Source organism: Schistocerca piceifrons, chromosome 8 (assembly GCF_021461385.2).
Source record: "Schistocerca piceifrons isolate TAMUIC-IGC-003096 chromosome 8, iqSchPice1.1, whole genome shotgun sequence".
Lineage (NCBI taxonomy): Eukaryota > Metazoa > Arthropoda > Insecta > Orthoptera > Acrididae > Schistocerca > Schistocerca piceifrons.
The window spans coordinates 151,887,178-151,909,224 of NC_060145.1; the positions used below are offsets into that span (position 1 = coordinate 151,887,178).

Genomic DNA, 22,047 nt, shown 5'->3' on the forward strand with positions numbered 1-22,047 from the left:
GCTATAACATCTGACCATGACTGTATCATTCCACTCTCCTTTACACCTTACTACTACTTTTTATTTCTACCCTTTCTTAGCCTTCTATCTTCCAAGATGATGACATCATATAACATATTAAGTAAGCAAGCTAAGTAAACTTGGTAATTGTAATTTTGTAATAGTGCTATGCTTAGCTGAATGCCTTATAGGTGAGTAGGTGCCTTCACTAATTTTTGTTTCTTGAACCATTCTGTTATTTCTGCTACTGTAACAACTGTTAACTTGTTTTAGAAATTTAACACAAATTACAGTTCATCCAAATCTGCTGTTCAAGTAACATGTTGCTTTACTGCATATTCTGCTTGTTTATAAAGGATTTGTGAGGAAAACAAAAATAAACATCACACATCACATTTAATGATAACTAATGATTGGTATAAAATGTATTTTATTCATCCTGACCAATTATCTGCAGCACAGCAGATGTAAAGTGTCTGAACATAAGTAGCCTGTACAACAAAAATTGTCCATCATATTACACAGGATGTGTTATTGTACTACATATAAACTTTCCACTAAGAGACAAAGTCATTACAAACTAACAGTACATAGCAAATAAAGAACAAAATATATGAAGCAAATAAAGAAAATTCAGGTAATTACAAATGGTAGTTCTTTCATTTGCTACATAAATGCAGAGGTGTGTATATAAACATGTGTCAAGAAAAGTTTTAATGAAGAGATTGACAGAAATACAAGTTGCTTCAAAAACCTGTTGTTTGGACAATGCATAAAAATATTAAAGTAGTAATTAAATCAGTCTATCTCACAAATGGAAGATTGACTAGTGACAAAGGCGACACGGCTGATATTATTTCAAATACAAAACTGAAGACATAGGAACTGTAGGAACCTGCATTAACATATAAAAAATAATTAAAAACTCTGCCAGTGGAAGACTAAATTATATCACATAGTTCAAATGCAATATGCCTGAAACCTGTAATACAGAATCTTTGTGAAAACTGACTGCTACAAAAAGTTAGACACATTGTACTTGGATGCTGCATAAAACTAGACGTGGGAGCAAAACCCAAATTTCTGTAACAGCAGAACTGTGGCAAGGAGTGTTGAACTGATTATTATTGCAATTTTACAAAACAGTTCTAGTTCAGCCAGATCTTCACTTGACATGTAAATACTGTTGGATTATATATAATTTCAATAGTTCATATAATATATATACTTTCATATAAAACCTGTGAATACCACAGCACCTCTATTTCACATCATCCACTTTCCCATCCCATGCTAACCCCTTCCAATTACCCACAGAGAAGGAAAGAATTCCAGAGTCTTTTAGACACTATTAACATATTCCACAGGAAAAAAGACCTCTGTATACATAAATAAATTAACTCTTCCACAACACACATGAACAAAGAAAAACTAACTTAACTTGGAATGTGTGTGAATTCCTCTGAACTGGTACCACCAACAACAAAAATCACTGCTCTGATGTTTCCACTTTAGGTTTTTTCTTTTCAGTATTACTTTCCTGATCACCAGTTTCTGCATCATCACTCGCACTCTTCCTCTTTAGTGATTCAGGACTTTTAGAACACTGGGAATCAGAAATAGATGATATACCAATATTACAGTCATCAATCTTTACTTTTTTAGGGCTAACTTCAGTCTCATTTTCACTTTCCCAGACTTTTCTTTTTATAGAAACTTCTGTTCGTTCATTATCAGTATCACTGTTGACTTTATGTTTAACACGAGCTTGTGAATCACTTTCATTTTTCTTTGCCAATGGATCTGAAGTTGGTGAATGTGTCTGATTTTTTTCTGTATCTTCCTTTTCACATGAATTACCATCATCCTCACTGCTGACACATTTTACATCAGGTTTTGACTCCTCTGATGCGGCAGACTGACTAAGATGATTGCCAGCTGTGCCTACACTACTTTCAGAATTTTCAATTACTTTTTCTTCAACAGAAGACTGAAGAGATGTAGATAGTAATACAGAGTCAACATTTGTTGGGGTATCCTGTATTTTTTCTTGTTTTGCCAACTTTTGATCCACCTTTTTGTCACAATCAGGCACATCTTCCTCGGCTAAGCATAATTCTGTACCTGTAAATTTTTTACTTGCTGCACACAATTCAACAGCTTCCTCATTAGTTTTCTCCTTCATAAAATGATGTTCTGACGTTTTAATTAGGTCACTTGATTGAAGCAAAATTTCACCTGCTGCCTCAGTTTCAGCAGTTTCTGAATTAGTTTTCTCAGGAACAAATTCTGATGTACTGCAATCCACAGAAGCTTTATTCTTAGCTGTAAGAGAATTTTGACTAGCACTGATACCATCACTTCCAATTTCTTTTGTAGCCACCTTTTCAAACAAACTCGTTTCATCGGAAGACCTTGGTGAAATTGAAATACTTACACTGCCCTGATTAACTGAGGCTTTGCCAGACAATTCAGATGTATCATCAGCTGTTTTTCTTACAAATAATTCTTCACTTATTAAACCTGTAGATGTTGGCACCTCACAAGACTGTAATGATTTTTCTGTCTTTTCTAATATAGCTTGCTGTGAAGCTAACCTTTTCTCAGATTCCACACATGATACTTTTACACTCTGTGTATCATTCCCCTTTAAGGACTGCTCTACTTCACCTGATTTACCTATCTTTGCTACAATCATTTGCCTCTCTTCTTCCATTTCTATAGTTGCCACCAGTTTGGATCTTGTTGAAGTTTCTGATTCTGAAGTAAATGCTGTTTCTACCTCTTCTGGCAATGCACAACTTGAGTCCAATGGTGTCACAGAATCTTTCACTATTTCTGATGATTCATGGACAGAAGATGAGGCCAATTCAGGAGCAACCAATGTCTTTTGTGCATTTTGACCTTGCTCTTTGTCTGAAGATGTTTCTGCATGAACACATTCAATCATCTTTGCAGGTATCTCACACTCTAACACTGAAGGCACATCAGTAACAGTCTGCTTTGTTACCTCAGATTTTACCGCTTGTTCAGAAGGTCTTTCTTGAGAGAATTTTCTTTTGCCCCCACAATCTTGTTCTGAGAGCTGATCTGAGGCATGTGCAACACTTTCCTCAGATTTAACTGCTGGAGTATGTGGTGCTTCAATTTCCTGCACATCTGCAGTCAATGATGTCCTTCTTAATGGCATTTCTATGCCTGACAACTTATTTGGTTCAACAGTAGTTTTCAGAGCTTTTGATGATGTAGTTTCTAACTCATTCTTTTCTACACACATGTTTGATGGTTCCTTAGTTTCCAAACACCGGTCGACTTGCTGAAGAATTTCTGTTTCAGAAACTGGAGTTTCAGTTTCTTTCTGGTCTTTTTCCAATTTCAGCATCATATTTTGAGACATTTGTGAACTTAATACAGCATGAGCAGTTATGTCCAAGCCTGGTACACCAGGAACCTCAGTCGTTCCTCGAGGAATCTGGAGTCCCGTAGTTTTCATTTCCTGTTCTGTACCTTCAGAAGCCATTGCTAGCTGCTCACCTGTAAACTGATTTAGTGGAGGCACCATACTTTCAAGTTTTTCAGAAACAATCTCTACTGTTGATGTAACTACTTTAGACTTGGCATCTACAACTGACGTTTCTGCTTCAGAATGTGATGAGACTACAGTAGATTTGTTTGATGGTTTTGTCAGTGCTTTCATGGATTGAGCAGTTTCTGATGATTTCGTCACTTCAAGTGTTTCTGTTACTGTCTGTGAAGTTGTCAGATTATTTTCACTTACTGTGCACAATTTAGGTTCTTCAGACTTGACTTCAGCTTCATCATCAGATACAAATGTCCTCTCTGGCACTGGAGTCTCATCTGCCTGTGAATGTGCCAATTCCTTCAAATCCAGCATGGCTGTTCCTGTCTCATTAGTTGTTTCTTTGGACAACTCAGCTGCTTTAGATGTGTGTGTGTTAATACTTGAGGGCGTTTTGTCTGTTCCCACTTCACTTGCACCTGATAATTTATCTGAACGAAATGCAACTTCTGGCATCTGAAGTTCCTCTACTTCTGTTTTTGCAATTGTCAAATTTTTTGTAACATTACGGGCAACTGAAAGTGCACTTTCTGGCTGGGTTAATGGCTCTGGTCTACTGTGAGTTTGATGAACATCCATTTTAGGCAAGGATTCAGAGCCTGCTTTGTTACCCTTTTCAAGGACAATTTCTCCTGTTCGCTTTACCTGTTCTACATTCTCATGCCCAACTTCAGAATCTGTTCTTGCATTTGGAGTACTAACCGCACCATCTGAAATTATGGTGCCTTCAATGGTGACTTGACTTGTTTCTTCACATACTTCATCAGACTCTGATGGGCTCAAAGTGGCTTTTACACTTACTGAGGTAGCCATGAGAGTATTTTTACATTCTGTTTTTTCATTTACAGGTTTATCAGAGCTAACTGCAGGTTTTCTGTCTCCAAGTAACTCTTTCTTGCCCCAATGATCTTCTGCTGGCAAAGTTCCTTTATTTTCTGTTATAGCTGATGATGCAGCTATCTCTGCAGTAGTTTTTTCATGAGGTACCACACCTTGAGCCTTTAGTTCTTCCAGTGCTTTAATTTCTTCAGTTTTACTGGATGCGACTGTCATAACTGGGCTCATTGGTGCTATTTCTGATGTACTTAAAACTACATGCACTGTTTCCAAATTTGTATCCATTCTGTCTGAAGATGATACATGGTTTGAGCTGTCAGTTTGAAGACACACCCTCACACTGGAAGTTTCTGTTTCATGTTGTAGTGTCTTTCGTATGTTACATGGTGAACCATCTGATGGTTCTAAGGAATTGTCTACTGGATTAATGTTCGGTTTTGACATTTCGACATCATCTGATGGCAATGGCACAGCAACTGTGTCTTTAGGGAACTTTCCTTCATCTATAATGGTGGCACTGGCTGTGAGAGGACTTATTCTTGTCACATTTTGTTGATCTGGCACTTTATCCTTTGTAGATGTAATTGCTTGACTCATCGGTGCATCAGATGTAAGGATTGGCTCTACACACAAAGGCACCATAGAACTTGTTATTAATTCTGCAGAAGTGTTAGATATGGACGATGTCTTTTCTGGTGGTAAAACTGTTGTGTTTTGTACTGACTGTGGGAAAACATCCACAAATTTCGATGATACTTCTTTCTTCCCCATATCATCTGACAACTCTCTGGCAAGTCCTAGTTTGGTTTCTGCTGATGCTGACAGATTTGCAGCAGCATCTGTTGCCGCATGCAGCTGCTCCTGTCTAGCACTGACAGTATTGGATGCCTGAGGAACCACATTTGTCGTATTTGGTTCACACTGTACAGCATCCTCTATCTTAATGACTGCTACTTCTATGTCTAATGCTGACTTTTCTGTCAAACTAGATTTGGAAATTATGCCATATTCGCTTGGTGTTACTGACTGCACATTTTTATCAACATCCATAGGAATGATCTCTTCAGAATGTAGTGTTGGATGTAGAGGCAAAACCACTGCAGTTTCTGTTGTTACCTCTGAAGATGGTTCGTCCTTCTCTTCTATCTCCGAAGCAGAAGGTTCTGGTGTTTCCCCTCCTGGCTTGCTTTCAATTTCCATCTGCTCATCTGTAATATCAGAAAATGAGTTCTTATTACCAGCAATTTGGACAGTTGCACAAATATCCACATTAGGTGTTATCTGACTTTGACATTTTTCTTGAGATTTACAGGTTAAAGGTTGCACACTGTTAGTTGTTTCAGTCTCTGCAGCACAGACAGGTTGATACTCAAGATCCACTAATGTATCTGCTTTCTCCAATGACAGCAAATCACCTGCCACTTTATTCTTCAGAACATTTTCCTCTAAACTTCTTTCCAATATATCAGAATTAAGTTCTGGTGTCACAGAAGAACTCTGTTCAGTGTGACACCTCTCATGGTGAACTGATATTTCTTTAGACTCTTCACTGCATGGAAAAACTTCATTTTCCACTTTTGTGGCCTTCAATGTCTGGTCTACATCAGAAATTTCCTCAGTAACACAACTTGTATTTACTTCTTCACGAGCACTAGAAACATAAGGGCCTATGTTCTCTGAAGCACTATCTCTAACTAATGACAGAGAATTTGCAACACTGCTTTCAAATTCCACACTTGGCAATGTATGTCCAGTTCCTTCTGCAGTTTCTTTCTTTAAATCAATGTTACATGGAGAATTACATGCCTCCTTATCTGTGTCAGCCATTTTACTGCATAAGGTATCAGCAACTGATTTTGAAAGTTGTTCTGTTTCTGTAACTCCCATCCCTAATGAGGAACTTTCTTCATGTTCTCTATCAACTGAAGACAGTGTTTCTTCCATACATAATGTAGAAACAGCAGTGGAAGAAATATCACTTTCTTTCTTCTCAACTAATTCACATTCCTCGACATTAATGTTCGATATTTTCACATCCTCCCCTACTTCTTGGGAACCATATGATTTCTCCATTTTGCTGGAAGTAGTATCAGGAACATCAGAAGATTTCACCAGTTTACATGGCTTCACATAGTCTTTTAAATTATCTGCATCAGATCCCGGAGAAACTGCTTTTCTCTTCAGTGATGAGGAACTGTGATATACCAAACCTGTATCACCTGTTTCCGCTTTATCTGTTGAGCTTCCCTCCTTACTAATTTCAGGCGTCACGCTTGATTCTGTAGCTTTTATTTGATCTGAATCAGTCAATGGTGGTAACTGCTGATCTGCCTGAGAAGATCGCTCAGTTGATGAAGTCAATTTATCAGAACTGCCTACTTGATTGCATAATTTGAATTTGTCAACACCCACAAAACTCTTAGGTGTGCCACTTTGTTCTGTGGCAGCAGCTTCTGATTTGTCTGGCTGTGCAGCTACTGCCAAATCATCAGACTGATCAGACTCTCCTGTGGCCGCTGGTTCCTCGCATTTGACTGAATCTGCAGTTGCTGTCGGTGACTCACTTTCATCTGGCTGTGCTGCCACACTTGAACTTCCAGTTTTGTCTGGCCATGCTGCTGCTGGCGGAGCCACAATTTTGCCTTCCCCCGCAGTGTCCACCAGAGCCTCAGTTTCGCTGGGCCTTGTGGTGGCCACTGGAGCCCTACTTTGGTCAGCTTCCACAGTTGTCCCACTTTCGTCAGAAACAGCTACCACCTCTGTCGACCCCAACTCCGACGCAGCAGGAGACGCCTCAGTTTCCTCTGACCTGGAGGCAGCAGACGCCTCAGATTGCTCCTCGCCGGCACCAGACGCCTCAGATTGCCCTGGCTCGGCACCAGACGCCTCAGATTGCCCTGGCTCGGCAGCAGACGCCTCAGTTTGCCCTGGCTCGGCAGCAGACGCCTCAGATTGCCCTGGCTCGGCAGCAGAAGCCTCAGTTTGCCCTGGCTCGGCAGCAGAAGCCTCAGTTTGCCCTGGCTCGGCAGCAGAAGCCTCAGTTTGCCCTGGCTCGGCAGCAGAAGCCTCAGTTTGCCCTGGCTCGGCAGCAGAAGCCTCAGTTTGCCCTGGCTCGGCAGCAGAAGCCTCAGTTTGCCCTGGCTCGGCAGCAGAAGCCTCAGTTTGCCCTGGCTCGGCAGCAGAAGCCTCAGTTTGCCCTGGCTCGGCAGCAGAAGCCTCAGTTTGCCCTGGCTCGGCAGCAGAAGCCTCAGTTTGCCCTGGCTCGGCAGCAGAAGCCTCAGTTTGCCCTGGCTCGGCAGCAGAAGCCTCAGTTTGCCATGGCTCGGCAGTAGAAGCCTCAGTTTGCCCTGGCTCGGCAGCAGAAGCCTCAGTTTGCCCTGGCTCAGAAGCCTCAGTTTGCCCTGGCTCAGCAGCAGAAGCCTCAGTTTGCCCTGGCTCAGCAGCAGAAGCCTCAGTTTGCTCTGGCTCAGCAGCAGAAGCCTCAGTTTGGTCTGACTGACAAGATGCAGCACTTACTTCTGCTACTTCTATCAGCATAGATGTTTCACTCTGGCACGGTTTCAGAACTAGGGTTGTCTGTCCAGCTGCTAAATCTGCACCTGATACAACTTTCTCCATTACATTTATTCCCTCAACTGTCTCAGTTTGGTTCGACTCCAGAGGTATGTTTACCTGACCTGAAGCTACTGCTGTCCCAATATGATTTGCCTCAACTTCACCAGGCTCTGCTGCTGCTTCGATTTTCTCAGTTAAATCTATCTCCACAGATAAATCAGTTACTACTGGTTTTGCAACTTCCTTAGTTTGCCTAGGCTCTGTCATAGCCATCTCTGCCTCAGTTAAACCTGCATTCACAACTGCCACAGTGCATCTTGGCACAACTCCCGCAGCCTGAATTAGGTCGGGATCCGCAACAACTCCAACCACCTCACTTTGGTCAGGATCTGTATAAGCTCCAACCACTTCACATCGGAAAAACTGTGCAGTAGTTCCAGCTGCCTCGGTTTGGTCCGGTTCCGCAGGAGTTCGAGTTACCTCTTTTTGGGCCGGCTCCGCAGTGGCTCCAGCCGCCTCAGTTTGGTCCGGCTCGGCAGGGGCTCCAGCCGCCTCAGTCTGGTCCGGCTCCGCAGGAGCTCCAGCCTCCTCAGTCTGGTCCGGCTCCGCAGGAGCTCCAGCCTCCTCAGTCTGGTCCGGCTCCGCAGGAGCTCCAGCCTCCTCAGTCTGGTCCGGCTCCGCAGGAGCTCCAGCCTCCTCAGTCTGGTCCGGCTCCGCAGGAGCTCCGGCCTCCTCAGTCTGGTCCGGCTCCGCAGGAGCTCCGGCCTCCTCAGTCTGGTCCGGCTCCGCAGGAGCTCCGGCCTCCTCAGTCTGGTCCGGCTCCGCAGGAGCTCCGGCCTCCTCAGTCTGGTCCGGCTCCGCAGGAGCTCCGGCCTCCTCAGTCTGGTCCGGCTCCGCAGGAGCTCCGGCCTCCTCAGTCTGGTCCGGCTCCGCAGGAGCTCCGGCCTCCTCAGTCTGGTCCGGCTCCGCAGGAGCTCCAGCCTCCTCAGTCTGGTCCGGCTCCGCAGGAGCTCCAGCCTCCTCAGTCTGGTCCGGCTCCGCAGGAGCTCCAGCCTCCTCAGTCTGGTCCGGCTCCGCAGGAGCTCCAGCCTCCTCAGTCTGGTCCGGCTCCGCAGGAGCTCCAGCCTCCTCAGTCTGGTCCGGCTCCGCAGGAGCTCCAGCCTCCTCAGTCTGGTCCGGCTCCGCAGGAGCTCCAGCCTCCTCAGTCTGGTCCGGCTCCGCAGGAGCTCCAGCCTCCTCAGTCTGGTCCGGCTCCGCAGGAGCTCCAGCCTCCTCAGTCTGGTCCGGCTCCGCAGGAGCTCCAGCCTCCTCAGTCTGGTCCGGCTCCGCAGGAGCTCCAGCCTCCTCAGTCTGGTCCGGCTCCGCAGGAGCTCCAGCCTCCTCAGTCTGGTCCGGCTCCGCAGGAGCTCCAGCCTCCTCAGTCTGGTCCGGCTCCGCAGGAGCTCCAGCCTCCTCAGTCTGGTCCGGCTCCGCAGGAGCTCCAGCCTCCTCAGTCTGGTCCGGCTCCGCAGGAGCTCCAGCCTCCTCAGTCTGGTCCGGCTCCGCAGGAGCTCCAGCCTCCTCAGTCTGGTCCGGCTCCGCAGGAGCTCCAGCCTCCTCAGTCTGGTCCGGCTCCGCAGGAGCTCCAGCCTCCTCAGTCTGGTCTGGCTCTGCAGGAGCTACAGCTTCCTCAGTTTGAACTTGCTCCACAGCAGCTCCAATGGCCTCAGTTTGACCTGACCCCGCAACGGCTGACACTGCCTCAGTTTGGCACAGTCCCGCAACAACTCCAACAGCCTCAATCTGGTCTCGTTCTGCAGGAGCTGACAATGCCTCAGTTTCGTCTGGCTCTGTTGCAGAAGACAATGTCTCAGTCTGATCTGGCTCTACAGCAGCTGATAATGAATCAATAACACATGACTCCACAACCGCTCCAACTGCCTCAGTTTGGTGTGGCTCCACAGCAGGTCCAACTGCCTCGGTTTGGTCTGGCTCCACAGCAGCTCCATCTGCCTCAGTTTGGTATGACTCCACAGCAGCTTCTACTGCCTCGGTTTGGTGTGATTCCACAGCAGCTCCTACTGCCTCGGTTTGGTGTGACTCCACAGCAGCTCCTACTGCCTCGGTTTGGTGTGACTCCACAGCAGCTCCTACTGCCTCGGTTTGGTGTGACTCCACAGCAGCTCCTACTGCCTCGGTTTGGTGTGACTCCACAGCAGCTCCTACTGCCTCGGTTTGGTGTGACTCCACAGCAGCTCCTACTGCCTCGGTTTGGTGTGACTCTGTTGCAGCTAACAATGCCTCAGTTTGGTGTGACTCTGTTGCAGCTAACAATGCCTCAGTTTGTTTTGGCTCTGTTGCAGCTAACAATGCCTCAGTTTGATCTGGCTCTGTCACTACTGGCAATGCCTCAGTTTGATCTGGCTCTGTCACTACTGGCAATGCCTCAGTTTGATCTGGCTCTGTCACTACTGGCAATGCCTCAGTTTGATCTGGCTCTGAAGCAGCTAACAATGTCTCAGTCTGATCTGGCTCTGAAGCAGCTGATAATGAATCAATAACGTCTAACTCCACAGCAGCTCCAACTGCCTCGGTTCGGTCCGGTTCCACAGCAGCTCCTACTGCCTCGCTTTTGTCCGGCTCCACGGCATCTCCAAGTGCCTCGCTTTTGTCCGGATCCACGGCATCTCCAAGTGCCTCGCTTTTGTCCGGCTCCACGGCATCTCCAAGTGCCTCGCTTTTGTCCGGCTCCACGGCAGCTCCAACTGCCTCGCTTTTGTCCGGCTCCACGGCAGCTCCAACTGCCTGGCTTTTGTCCGGCTCCACGGCAGCTCCAACTGCCTCGCTTTTGTCCGGCTCCACGGCAGCTCCAACTGCCTCGCTTTTGTCCGGCTCCACGGCAGCTCCAACTGCCTCGCTTTTGTCCGGCTCCACGGCAGCTCCAACTGCCTCGCTTTTGTTCGGCTCCACGGCAGCTACAACTGCCTCTGTTTGTGCTGGCTCCACGGCAGCTACAACTGCCTCGGTTTGGTCCGGCTCCACGGCAACTCCAACTGCCTCGGTTTGTGCTGGCTCCACGGCAGCTCCAACTGCCTCGGTATGGTCCGGCTCCACGGCAGCTCCAACTGCCTCCGTTTCGCCCGGCTCCACGGCAGCTCCAACTGCCTCGCTTTTGTCCGGCTCCACAGCAGCTCCAACTGCCTCTGTTTGTGCTGGCTCCACAGCAGCTACAACTGCCTCTGTTTGTGCTGGCTCCACAGCAGCTACAACTGCCTCGGTTTGGTCCGGCTCCACAGCAGCTCCAACTGCCTCGGTTTGTGCTGGCTCCACAGCAGCTCCAACTACCTCAGTTTGGTCCGGCTCCACAGCAGCTCCAACTGCCTCAGTTTGGTCCGGCTCCACAGCAGCCCCAACTGCCTCAGTTTGGTCCGGCTCCACAGCAGCCCCAACTGCCTCAGTTTGGTCCGGCTCCACAGCAGCCCCAACTGCCTCAGTTTGGTCCGGCTCCACAGCAGCCCCAACTGCCTCAGTTTGGTCCGGCTCCACAGCAGCCCCAACTGCCTCAGTTTGGTCCGGCTCCACAGCAGCCCCAACTGCCTCAGTTTGGTCCGGCTCCACAGCTGCCCCAACTGCCTCAGTTTGGTCCGGCTCCACAGCTGCCCCAACTGCCTCAGTTTGGTCCGGCTCCACAGCTGCCCCAACTGCCTCAGTTTGGTCCGGCTCCACAGCTGCCCCAACTGCCTCAGTTTGGTCCGGCTCCGCAGCTGCCCCAACTGCCTCAGTTTGGTCCGGCTCCGCAGCTGCCCCAACTGCCTCAGTTTGGTCCGGCTCCGCAGCTGCCCCAACTGCCTCAGTTTGGTCCGGCTCCGCAGCTGCCCCAACTGCCTCAGTTTGGTCCGGCTCCGCAGCTGCCCCAACTGCCTCAGTTTGGTCCGGCTCCGCAGCTGCCCCAACTGCCTCAGTTTGGTCCGGCTCCACAGCTGCCCCAACTGCCTCAGTTTGGTCCGGCTCCACAGCTGCTCCAACTGCCTCAGTTTGGTCCGGCTCCACAGCTGCTCCAACTGCCTCAGTTTGGTCCGGCTCCACAGCTGCTCCAACTGCCTCAGTTTGGTCCGGCTCCACAGCTGCTCCAACTGCCTCAGTTTGGTCCGGCTCCACAGCTGCTCCAACTGCCTCAGTTTGGCCCGGCTCCACAGCTGCTCCAACTGCCTCAGTTTGGTCCGGCTCCACAGCTGCTCCAACTGCCTCAGTTTGGTCCGGCTCCACAGCAGCTCCAACTGCCTCAGTTTGGTCCGGCTCCACAGCAGCTCCAACTGCCTCAGTTTGGTCCGGCTCCACAGCTGCTCCAACTGCCTCAGTTTGGTCCGGCTCCACAGCTGCTCCAACTGCCTCAGTTTGGTCCGGCTCCACAGCTGCTCCAACTGCCTCAGTTCGGTCCGGCTCCACAGCAGCTCCCACTGCCTCAGTTCGGTCCGGCTCCACAGCAGCTCCCACTGCCTCAGTTCGGTCCGGCTCCACAGCAGCTCCCACTGCCTCAGTTTGGTCCGGCTCCACAGCAGCTCCAACTGCCTCAGTTCGGTCCGGCTCCACAGCAGCTCCCACTGCCTCAGTTCGGTCCGGCTCCACAGCAGCTCCCACTGCCTCAGTTTGGTCCGGCTCCACAGCAGCTCCCACTGCCTCAGTTTGGTCCGGCTCCACAGCAGCTCCAACTGCCTCAGTTCGGTCCGGCTCCACAGCAGCTCCCACTGCCTCAGTTTGGTCCGGCTCCACAGCAGCTCCAACTGCCTCAGTTTTATCTGGTTCTTCAATTGTTTCCATTCCCTCAGTATGGTATGGATCCACAGCAGCTGAAACTGCCTCAGGTTGGTGTCTCTGTGGAGCAGCTCCAACTGACTTAGTTGGGACCTGCTCTGTAGCAGCTCCAACTGCTTCAGTTTGGTCCTGCTCTGCAGCAGCTCCAATTGCTTCAGTTTTATCTGGTTCTTCAACTGTTTCCATTCCCTCAGTATGGTATGGCTCCACAGTAGCTGAAACTGTCTCAGTTTGGTCCAGCTCCACAGCAGTTTCAACTGACTCAATTTGGTCCAGCTCCATAGCAGCTCTATCTGCCTCAGTTTGTTCTGGCTCTACAGCAGGTGACACTGCCTCAGTTTGGTCTCGCTCTTCATCAGCTAGCATTCCCTCGCTATGATCTAGCACCACATGTGAAGCCATTGCCTCTGTCTGATCTGACTCCACAGGTGCTGCTGCCTCCACAAATTCAGAGTCTACAACTGTTTCTGCCTCCTTCGTTCCGTGTAGTTCCTCGTCTCCATGTACCGTGGAAGAGAGCTCGATAGCTTCAGTTTGGTCTGGCTGCAGACCTGCTGCTGTCTTAGCTAGGTCTGGGTCTGGAGCAGCTGCCACCGCCGCCGCCACTGCAGTCGCATCTGGTATCGGAGTTGCCGCCATCGACACAGTTGGGTCCGGTTCTGGAGCAGATTCTGCTGGTGCCTCAGTTGTGGCAGGTTCCCAAGCTGCTGCAGCAGTAGCAGCTTCTGCTACCACCTCTGTCGGGTCTGGTCCCTGAGCAGCTTCTGCTGCCACCTCACTTGGGTCTCGTTCCTGAGCAGCTTCTGCTGCCACCCCAGTCGGGTCTGGTTCCTGAGCAGCTTCTGCTGCCATCCCAGTTGGGTCTGGTTCCTGAGCAGCTTCTGCTGCTACCCCAGTCGGGTCTGGTTCCTGAGCAGCTTCTGCTGCCATCCCAGTAGGGTCTGGTTCCTGAGCAGCTTCTGCTGCCACCCCAGTCGGGTCTGGTTCCTGAGCAGCTTGTGCTGCCACCTCAGTAAGGTCTGGTTCTGGAGCAGCTGCTGATGCTGCTGCTACCTCATCTAGGTCTGGTTCCAAAGCACCTGCTGTTGCCACCCCAGGCCGATCTGTTTCTGGAGCAGCTGCTGCTGCCGCCTCAGTCTGATCTGGTTCCGGTTCTGGAACAGCAGCTGCTCCTGCTGCCACCTCAGTCTCATCTGGTTCCGGTTCTGGAACAGCAGCTGCTCCTGCTGCCACCTCAGTCTCATCCGGTTCCGGTTCTGGAACAGCAGCTGCTCCTGCTGCCACCTCAGTCTCATCCAGTTCCGGTTCTGGAACAGCAGCTGCTCCTGCTGCCACCTCAGTCTCATCTGGTTCCGGTTCTGGAACAGCAGCTGCTCCTGCTGCCACCTCAGTCTCATCTGGTTCCGGTTCTGGAACAGCAGCTGCTCCTGCTGCCACCTCAGTCTCATCTGGTTCCGGTTCTGGAACAGCAGCTGCTCCTGCTGCCACCTCAGTCTCATCTGGTTCCGGTTCTGGAACAGCAGCTGCTCCTACTGCCACCTCAGTCTCATCTGGTTCCCGTTCTGGAACAGCAGCTGCTCCTGCTGCCACCTCAGTCTCATCTGGTTCCCGTTCTGGAACAGCAGCTGCTGCTGCCACCTCAGTCTGATCTGGTGCTGGAGCAGTAGCTGCTACTTCCATCACCTCAACTGGACTTGGTTCTGATGCAGGTACAGCTAGTGCCTCAGTTGGGTCTGGTATTGTTTCTGTTGCTGCTGCCACTGCTTCTTTCAGGTCTGGTTCTTGCGCACTTGCTGCTGCCTTAGCTTGGTCTGGTTCTAAAGCTGCCGTTAAAACTTCAGCATGGTCTGATTCAGAAACTATAATCTCTGTCTCACCATGATACTGTTCAGCAGTTGCCAACAATGTATCTGCTCCTTCTGGTTTTGCAGCTGCAATCTCTATTTTCTCTGGTTTCACTGTCCCAGATTTCTTTAGTTCCACTGATGATGCAATTGCTGCAATGTTTCTCTCTGGTTTCATTTCAACAGTCTCAGTTTCATCAGGCATTGCAGCCATCACACATATTTCTTCTTGCTTTTTGCCCACTGTCCCTGTTTGCTTCTGTTTCATAACTGTTGCCTCCATCTGCAAATGCTCCAAAGTGCTTGCCTCCATTCGCTCTAATTCCTCAGCAACAGGCATCATTTGCACCCGTTCTTCAGTTAAAGGTGCAATGTGCTTACACTCCGAAGACATTACCTCCATTTTCTGTGGCTTCTCAGCAGCTTCCAGCTCCCCTGATACTCCCTGTTGCACCAGCTCCTCAACTGATGGCTCCTTTTTCTCCAGCTCCCTTCGTTCTGCCTGCCCTACCACTGTCTTTGAAAGTTTTGGCTCCTCAGCTGCAGTCGCTGGTTGCTCCATTTCCTCAGCTGTCCCCAACACATTCTCCAGTTTCTCAGCCACTGTCTGCGTTTTCTCTGGCCTCTCATCCACAGCCGTTGTTTTCTCTAGATCCTCACACAATACCTCAATTTCACCCTGCTCTTTAGCCACCTCATCCATTTTCTCTTGGTCGTCAGCTGCTGGTTCAGACTGGCCAGTTTCTGCATTTGCTGGCACAGTTCCGATTCTCTTTTCGGCCACTGACAGAGTTTGGTCTGGAATAGTAACTGTTCCATCACTCTGAGCAAGTTCCAAAACATCTACCAATATATTAGTTTGCTTTGGCGCCCTCGTCAGTGCCTCAGATTCACTTCTCCCTACAACCATTGCCAAATTCTGCTCAGATTCCACTGCCACAGTCTTCACTGGCTCTGCAGCTGCTGACCCAGTCTCCACCGCTTTCGTTTGTCCTTCCTTCACACCAACTGCCTCTGTCTGCTCTAGTCCAGAATCCAATGACTCTGTCTTTCCTACCTCTGATGCACCCACATCTATCTGCTCTCCCTCTGCAGCAGCCGCATCCAACTGCTCCTCCTCTGGAACAACCAACCCCACTCGTTCTTCCTTTCTGGCAGATGCATCCGTCTGCTCCCCCTCGCCGGCAGCCGCATCCGTCTGCTCCCCCTCGCCGGCAGCCGCATCCGTCTGCTCCCCCACGCCGGCAGCCGCATCCGTCTGCTCTGCCTCCACCTGCCCCTCCTCCGCAGCGGCCGCCTCCACCTGCCCCTCCTCCGCAGCGGCCGCCTCCACCTGCCCCTCCTCCGCAGCGGCCGCCTCCACCTGCCCCTCCTCTGTAGCAGATGCCTCCACCTGCCCCTCCTCCGCAGCAGATGCTTTCACCTGCTCCTCCTCTGCAGCAGATGCTTTCACCTGCTGCTCCTTTGGTCCTGCTGCCTCCATTTGCTCTTTGTTTGAATCAGATCCCTCCATTGGCTCTTTCTCAATAGCTATCGACCCAGTTTGCTCTGGCTCTGCATCTGGCACATTCAATTGCAATTTTTCATTACATTCTATTACAACGGTACTCGATTCCTGGCATAGTTTTTCTTGTATTGTATCACAGTTCACATTTTCAGCCTTCATGTGTACTCCTGTCACATCTGGTACTATTTTCCGTATTTTCGACCCGCAGCCATGAGCAAATATATGATCATGCTCTTCGTCAGTTTTTCGAGCAATATGTACCATTAAATCTTTTCCCATCACAAGATATTCAACTGTTTCATCTTTACTCGGTATTGCTGCATTTTGTGCTATGTTGGATTCTTCACAGTGTTTCCCAGTGACAGTGCTGGGAACTGGTTTTGAATGGTGAGCAGTAGATATACAGTCTTCAACTGGTACCAATTCCTCGGTGTTAGCAATGGGTGACAATTTCTCATAAGTTGTCTCATCTTCATTTAGTTTGTGTTTTAGCCCTATGAGTTTAAATGTAATTTTATCGCCACATTTTCCATCAAAGATCTTACTTCCCCCAGCCATCAGCACTAATTTTGTTTCTGTGGCAGTTGTTATTTGCTTTTCAGCTTCTGTTTGCTGATTCTGCTCCTTTTGTGCAGTCTGTGACACTGTATCACTCATGCCTTTAGCATTATCACTTTCTTGATGGAGTTTATGATCACTGCACAATAAATTATCTTCTGGTGCTTTAAGAGCAAAAACTGATTGTTCGAAAACTTTTCCAGATGAATTTGACTGCTGTTCTGTGCAATTTTCTTCAGAAACATTGGATTTACCAGTTTCAGTGACACTAGTCTGAGCTTTAGTTTTCAAGGTAGTTTTGTCTAACCTTGATTCTTTATTTTCACTTAGGGGAACTTCCCTACAGGAATCTGAATCTTCAGCTACAGAGTGCACCTTATTTTCCATACAGCAGTCATCTACCACCAAATCTTTCAATTTGTCCTTTGATGATATATGCGTTTCATATTTCTCAGGACATGTCTTCACAGTAGCAGCATCAACACTTTCCATTTCTCCACCAATGTCTTGCTGAACAGGTGTCACAACTTCCACATCCATTTCAGTCTGTGAAGGGGGTTCATGCATTTCCTTTTTGCTTCCTTCTTTGTCCCAATTTTCTTTGACAACTGTTTCTTTAATCGGGTCATTTACTTTTAACTGTGACGATTTGCTCTTCATCTGCATATTTTGCTCAGATTGTACTGATTCTTCATGGGACTTTTCATTCTTATTATGTAAGTTTGAACTGATATCTGAAGTTGACTTATCAGATATAACATCATCATTTACAATTTCCATTTCATTCTTCACAGCATCTGTGACCAAATCTGTAAGAACTGTTTTTATCTCCTCTTGGACTTCAGAAGTAGCAGATTTTTCATCCAACTCATTCCTCTCAAGTTTGCGTGTGCAAGAATTATGTTCATCAGGTACCGTGCTGACTTCCTGTTCTGATACCAACTTTGCTTCACTCAATGACGGCATTGAATCTGCACCTGGAGATATGATAGTTTTACTCTCTTCTTCTGGTTTTAATATTTTCTGATTTAATGAATTTCCTTTGGGCTGTGGAGATTCTGTGCCTACTTTACAACTAGTATCAACAAAATAGTTTACACTAGAATCTGCACAATTCTGTTCTTTCTCATTTTTCTCCTCCTCCACATTCTGGTTTCCAACTGCACTATCACGTAATGCAACATCAGATTTGCACAGCGAGCGTTTTCCATCCCTAGACTTCATATCCACCTCCACTGACCCCTCTTCTTTAGTTGACTCTAAGGATACTTGATCCAATGAAGACAAATTGGAAGTCTCGTCAAAATTCTCTGCATGCTCCTTTAAACTCCCATTCCCATTATCTTCACAATCTGGAGCACTGTGCAATTCAGAAGAATCTTTATTTATATTTTTATGTTTGAAACCACTATGAGAAGCTGCACAGTCCACACTACATAATTCGTAAGAGCTGGAATGAGACTCCTCTTCTGTGGCTGTAAGTATGATTCCTGTATGGCCCAGATTCTTTTGAGATGGCTTTTCGTCCTCTTTACAATCAGAGGACAAAACAGTACCTGAAACCGCTGACCCTGAAGCATCCTGACTACCTATTTCAGTAACGTGTGGGTTTTCAACTGGTGAAAGAATAGCAACTGTTTCAACATCAGTCTTTATCTCACTTACAGATGAAATCTGTGTTTCAGTCTCTGACTCAGTCTGTCTATCAGGTTGGTCAACAGTATCCAGTGCAGAATGCTTTAAAATCTCACTCCCTCCATCAGTCACACTGGCATCAGTGTTTCCACTACCGTGTTTTAGGTTTTGTTTCACTTCTGTGTCACTTAAATGAGATGTTTCACTACCTTCTGAATGTCGAAAAGGAGAAACCAATGCTTCTGCACATTCCACTGTTGGTTTTTTTACGTTTCCTGTTTCTTCATTATATGTGGAACTTTCTCTGCAAGAAAGTTCACATTTTGTGCTTTCATTTCCATCCCCTGGATGGATTTTAGAAATGTCTGATTGGATTTGCAACCTATCAGTCTTATGACTCTCTTTAACAGTATCAGTCTCCATTAGCACAGAGCTTGTTACACAGCTCTCATCAGTCTCATGTGAACAGCCAATACTGGCTAAAATTTCAGTCTTCTCAGATGAACTACAAACTACGTTTTCCACAGTACCAACAGTGGATTTCAGATCTGTAGTTTCACTTCCATTTAATTTGGAAGACAATACTGAGCTAACAGTCTTTTCCTGCAACATCACATTGCACTCTTGTGTACATGGACGCATTTCTTTGGAAATCTGAGTATTGGTGATGCTAGTTTTAACTTGAGTATTAGTAATACTACTTTCTACATACATTTGCTCTGATGACGCACCAGATGAATTTTCTGTTCTGACCTCAGAACTAACTGAACATTCTACCTTCCCAGCCTGAACTGCAATATTTATGGAACCTTCTGACCCACTGTCATGCTCTGTAGTTACTTCACTGTCATTATTTACACTAACTTTCAACTTTTTCCTACTTGAATCATGGCCTTTACTGTCTATTATGTCACTGTCACAACCTACATCTATATTAGTTTCTTCAGTTTCTAATTTCTTTTTTACGGTCTCTTCCTCCAAGCCTACTGACAGGGATGTAACATGGGCTTGTAATGGGGCATTTAATTTATTGTTTTGTGGGACCACCTCTACAGAAGTTCTTTCTGTAGACCGGTCAACTTTTAAATCACACTGCTTAGAATCTACAGCACTTTGAAAACTAGTCTCCAGTACCTTATCTACATGACGTTGCTTGCTTCCACCTCCAGTGCTCTGACTTTTTGTGTCCATAACATTCTTTACTGCAGATGGATCTTTTTCACTATCACTAGCAACCAGTCTGCTGCTGCGCCTAGTTCTCCTTTCTGGTATAGGGGTAACATCAATTTTTATGCTAGTACTATGGGATGCAGATAAACTCTGTTCAGTCTTCAGCTTTTTCTTATTGGGAGCACCATCCTCAGAATAACTGTCTGATTTCTCACCTGAATCCGTAGTCTTCTTCTCCCTTTTCGTAGCCCTTGTACATATAGATGACACTTGATGCTTTGTAGATGTTACTTGATCTTGTGGTTCCGTTTTGACATCTTCACTCACAGAGGAAGATGCTGAATCTCCATTTTCTGCAGATGACAATCGCCTTTTGGGAGTCCCATTTGGGCCTGTGGGTACATGGTAATCATTCAGCAATGCCTGACTGTAGCATGATGTGTCTGATTTCAGTACTTCACGGACTGCCATTGTAGCATACGTAGAAGATGGTAGACAGAAGTCCAAAATGAGGGCTTTATAAACTCCATCTGTTAAAACAAAATATACATACACATATTTAGTGAAGACTTATTTTAATATAAATTTAAATATTTTAAGGAAGGGCATGTTTTTAGGCTTGTTTGTTTACATGCTTAAAAGAGATGTCAGTAGATTGTTTTACACCATACAGGGTGGTCACAAGCAGTTTGAAAAGCCTATAAGGTTATTCCAGTGTACATTGTCCAGACAGCAACACAAAAATTGGGCATCGGATGATAGTAAGGATTGAACCTGAGCCAACAGCTCAGCAGTCCCGTGCACTATCATCAATGCAATAAGCACAAATGACACTAGTTCGCATCTGGTGGGTCACTTGAATTTACACAAGCAACAGCTGACTGGTTAACTACAATGCTAATTAACTCAGAAATGGCAGAACATATCAAATTTTTTCTTAACAATTCATTCTCAGCACAACCTACCCTGCTACATTCTTATAAGCTTTTCAGACTGTTTCTGACTGCCATGTACAATACTTATTGAATATTTTAGTGCAACGAAATCTTTATATATATATTTCTGTATGACTGACACAAAATACTATTCTATGCCCACACTGACAGGAGATGACAAGACTGACACTGATCAAAACACTGCACCTTTCTCACACACTCACATGGTAGTAAATCCAAAGAGTTTATTTGTTTAACTCATTAGGGAAGTCGAGATTATTCATTGTCAGTACCATTTAATATCCAGTTAAGAATTATTAATATGCACCAATCAAACCACATACAATAAAGCATGACTAGCACATGGTTAGTCCCACCAATGAACACACCTCAAACTCAAAATTTTGTAACCAGTTCTGTCACTAATGCAGGTTACATACTGGAAGTTTCTGTCTCTCCAAACTGCCATGTTATTAAAGCAGATAAATACAGAACACAAAGCAATGATGTTAACACAAGAGCCAGTACTCTATTTTTGAAAAGACGGAATATTTATTTCACCAGCTTACTCAAACACATTTGCCCAAGCCTTCTTAATTTAATTTATTCATGACTCATCATGTTCCACATATACAATAAAGGAGAAATTTCAATGATGTGATATATGTCAAGGCACACCTGCATAGAAGATAACCAAGATACACAAACTCATTCTGTACACATGAATAACAATAACCATTCAAAGTAATTGGATAGATTAAAAAATGTACTCACCAAGTGGCAGCAGGAGCACACACACACACACACACACACACACACACACACGCACACACAAAGGGTTAAGGTATGCAAGATTTCAGAGCCAGTGGCTCCTTCCGGCAGGAGGACTGAAAGGTAAGGAAGAGGTGTGAAGGAAAAGGACTGGAGAGGTTTAGGAAAATGGTTAGATTTCAGAAAAGTCATACAGAATGCCAGCCAGGGGAGACTTACCCAACAGGATAAGAGGAGAAGACTGACTATTTGGGGACTGCATTGGACAAGATTAGAAAACCTGAGAGCTTAAAGGTGGAAGACACAGTTAACGCATACAACAGAGATTATTGCTAAAATATTGTGAACAAATTAATATGAGTGAAAAGCTAAGTGCAATGTCTTGTATAAGAGGTGGGGGGGGGGGGGGGGCATTGAAAAGTAGACTGGTCAGAAAATGAAAGACCCAGAAACCTAAAGCAGAGTGAACAACAGAATGGTTACTGTTACTAAATACCAAGACAGAAGAAATTTGCATAAATGAAGGCCAGGTGGGTGGCAAGAACCTAGAGCATGTTGTAGTGCTAGTTCCCACCTGCAGAGTACTGAGAAACTGGTGTCTGGGAGAAGAATTCAGATGCCACGTGTGGTGATCAGGCACCCAGGTCATGATTATTATGTTGTAGAGAGCATCTCTGTAACAGGACAGTGCGTTCTGCCAGTGTACACACTATGCCCATTCTTCCTAACTGATAACTTGGTGGTAGTCATGAAATGTAAAATGCTGCACAGTGTTTACATAACAGCTGGTATATGATGTGTTCTTTCACAGGTGGCACTTCCTTTGATAGTTTATGTTTTGTCAGTTACAAGGCTGGTAGAGCG

General features: G+C 46.8%; 1 protein-coding gene across 2 annotated transcripts in view; it reads right to left on the reverse strand.

Moving 5' to 3' along the window:
- Positions 1-413: 413 nt before the first annotated feature.
- Positions 414-22,047, reverse strand: part of LOC124711314 — a 158,683-nt gene continuing 137,049 nt past the window's right edge. For both annotated transcript variants that reach the window (XM_047241332.1, XM_047241331.1), the window contains exons 12-13: positions 19,693-20,007; positions 414-5,625 (exon numbers count right to left, since the gene is read on the reverse strand). In XM_047241332.1, the coding sequence (XP_047097288.1) occupies positions 1,490-5,625; positions 19,693-20,007 (4,451 nt within the window). In that variant the 3' untranslated portion in view covers positions 414-1,489. The remainder of the gene's footprint in view (positions 5,626-19,692; positions 20,008-22,047) is intronic.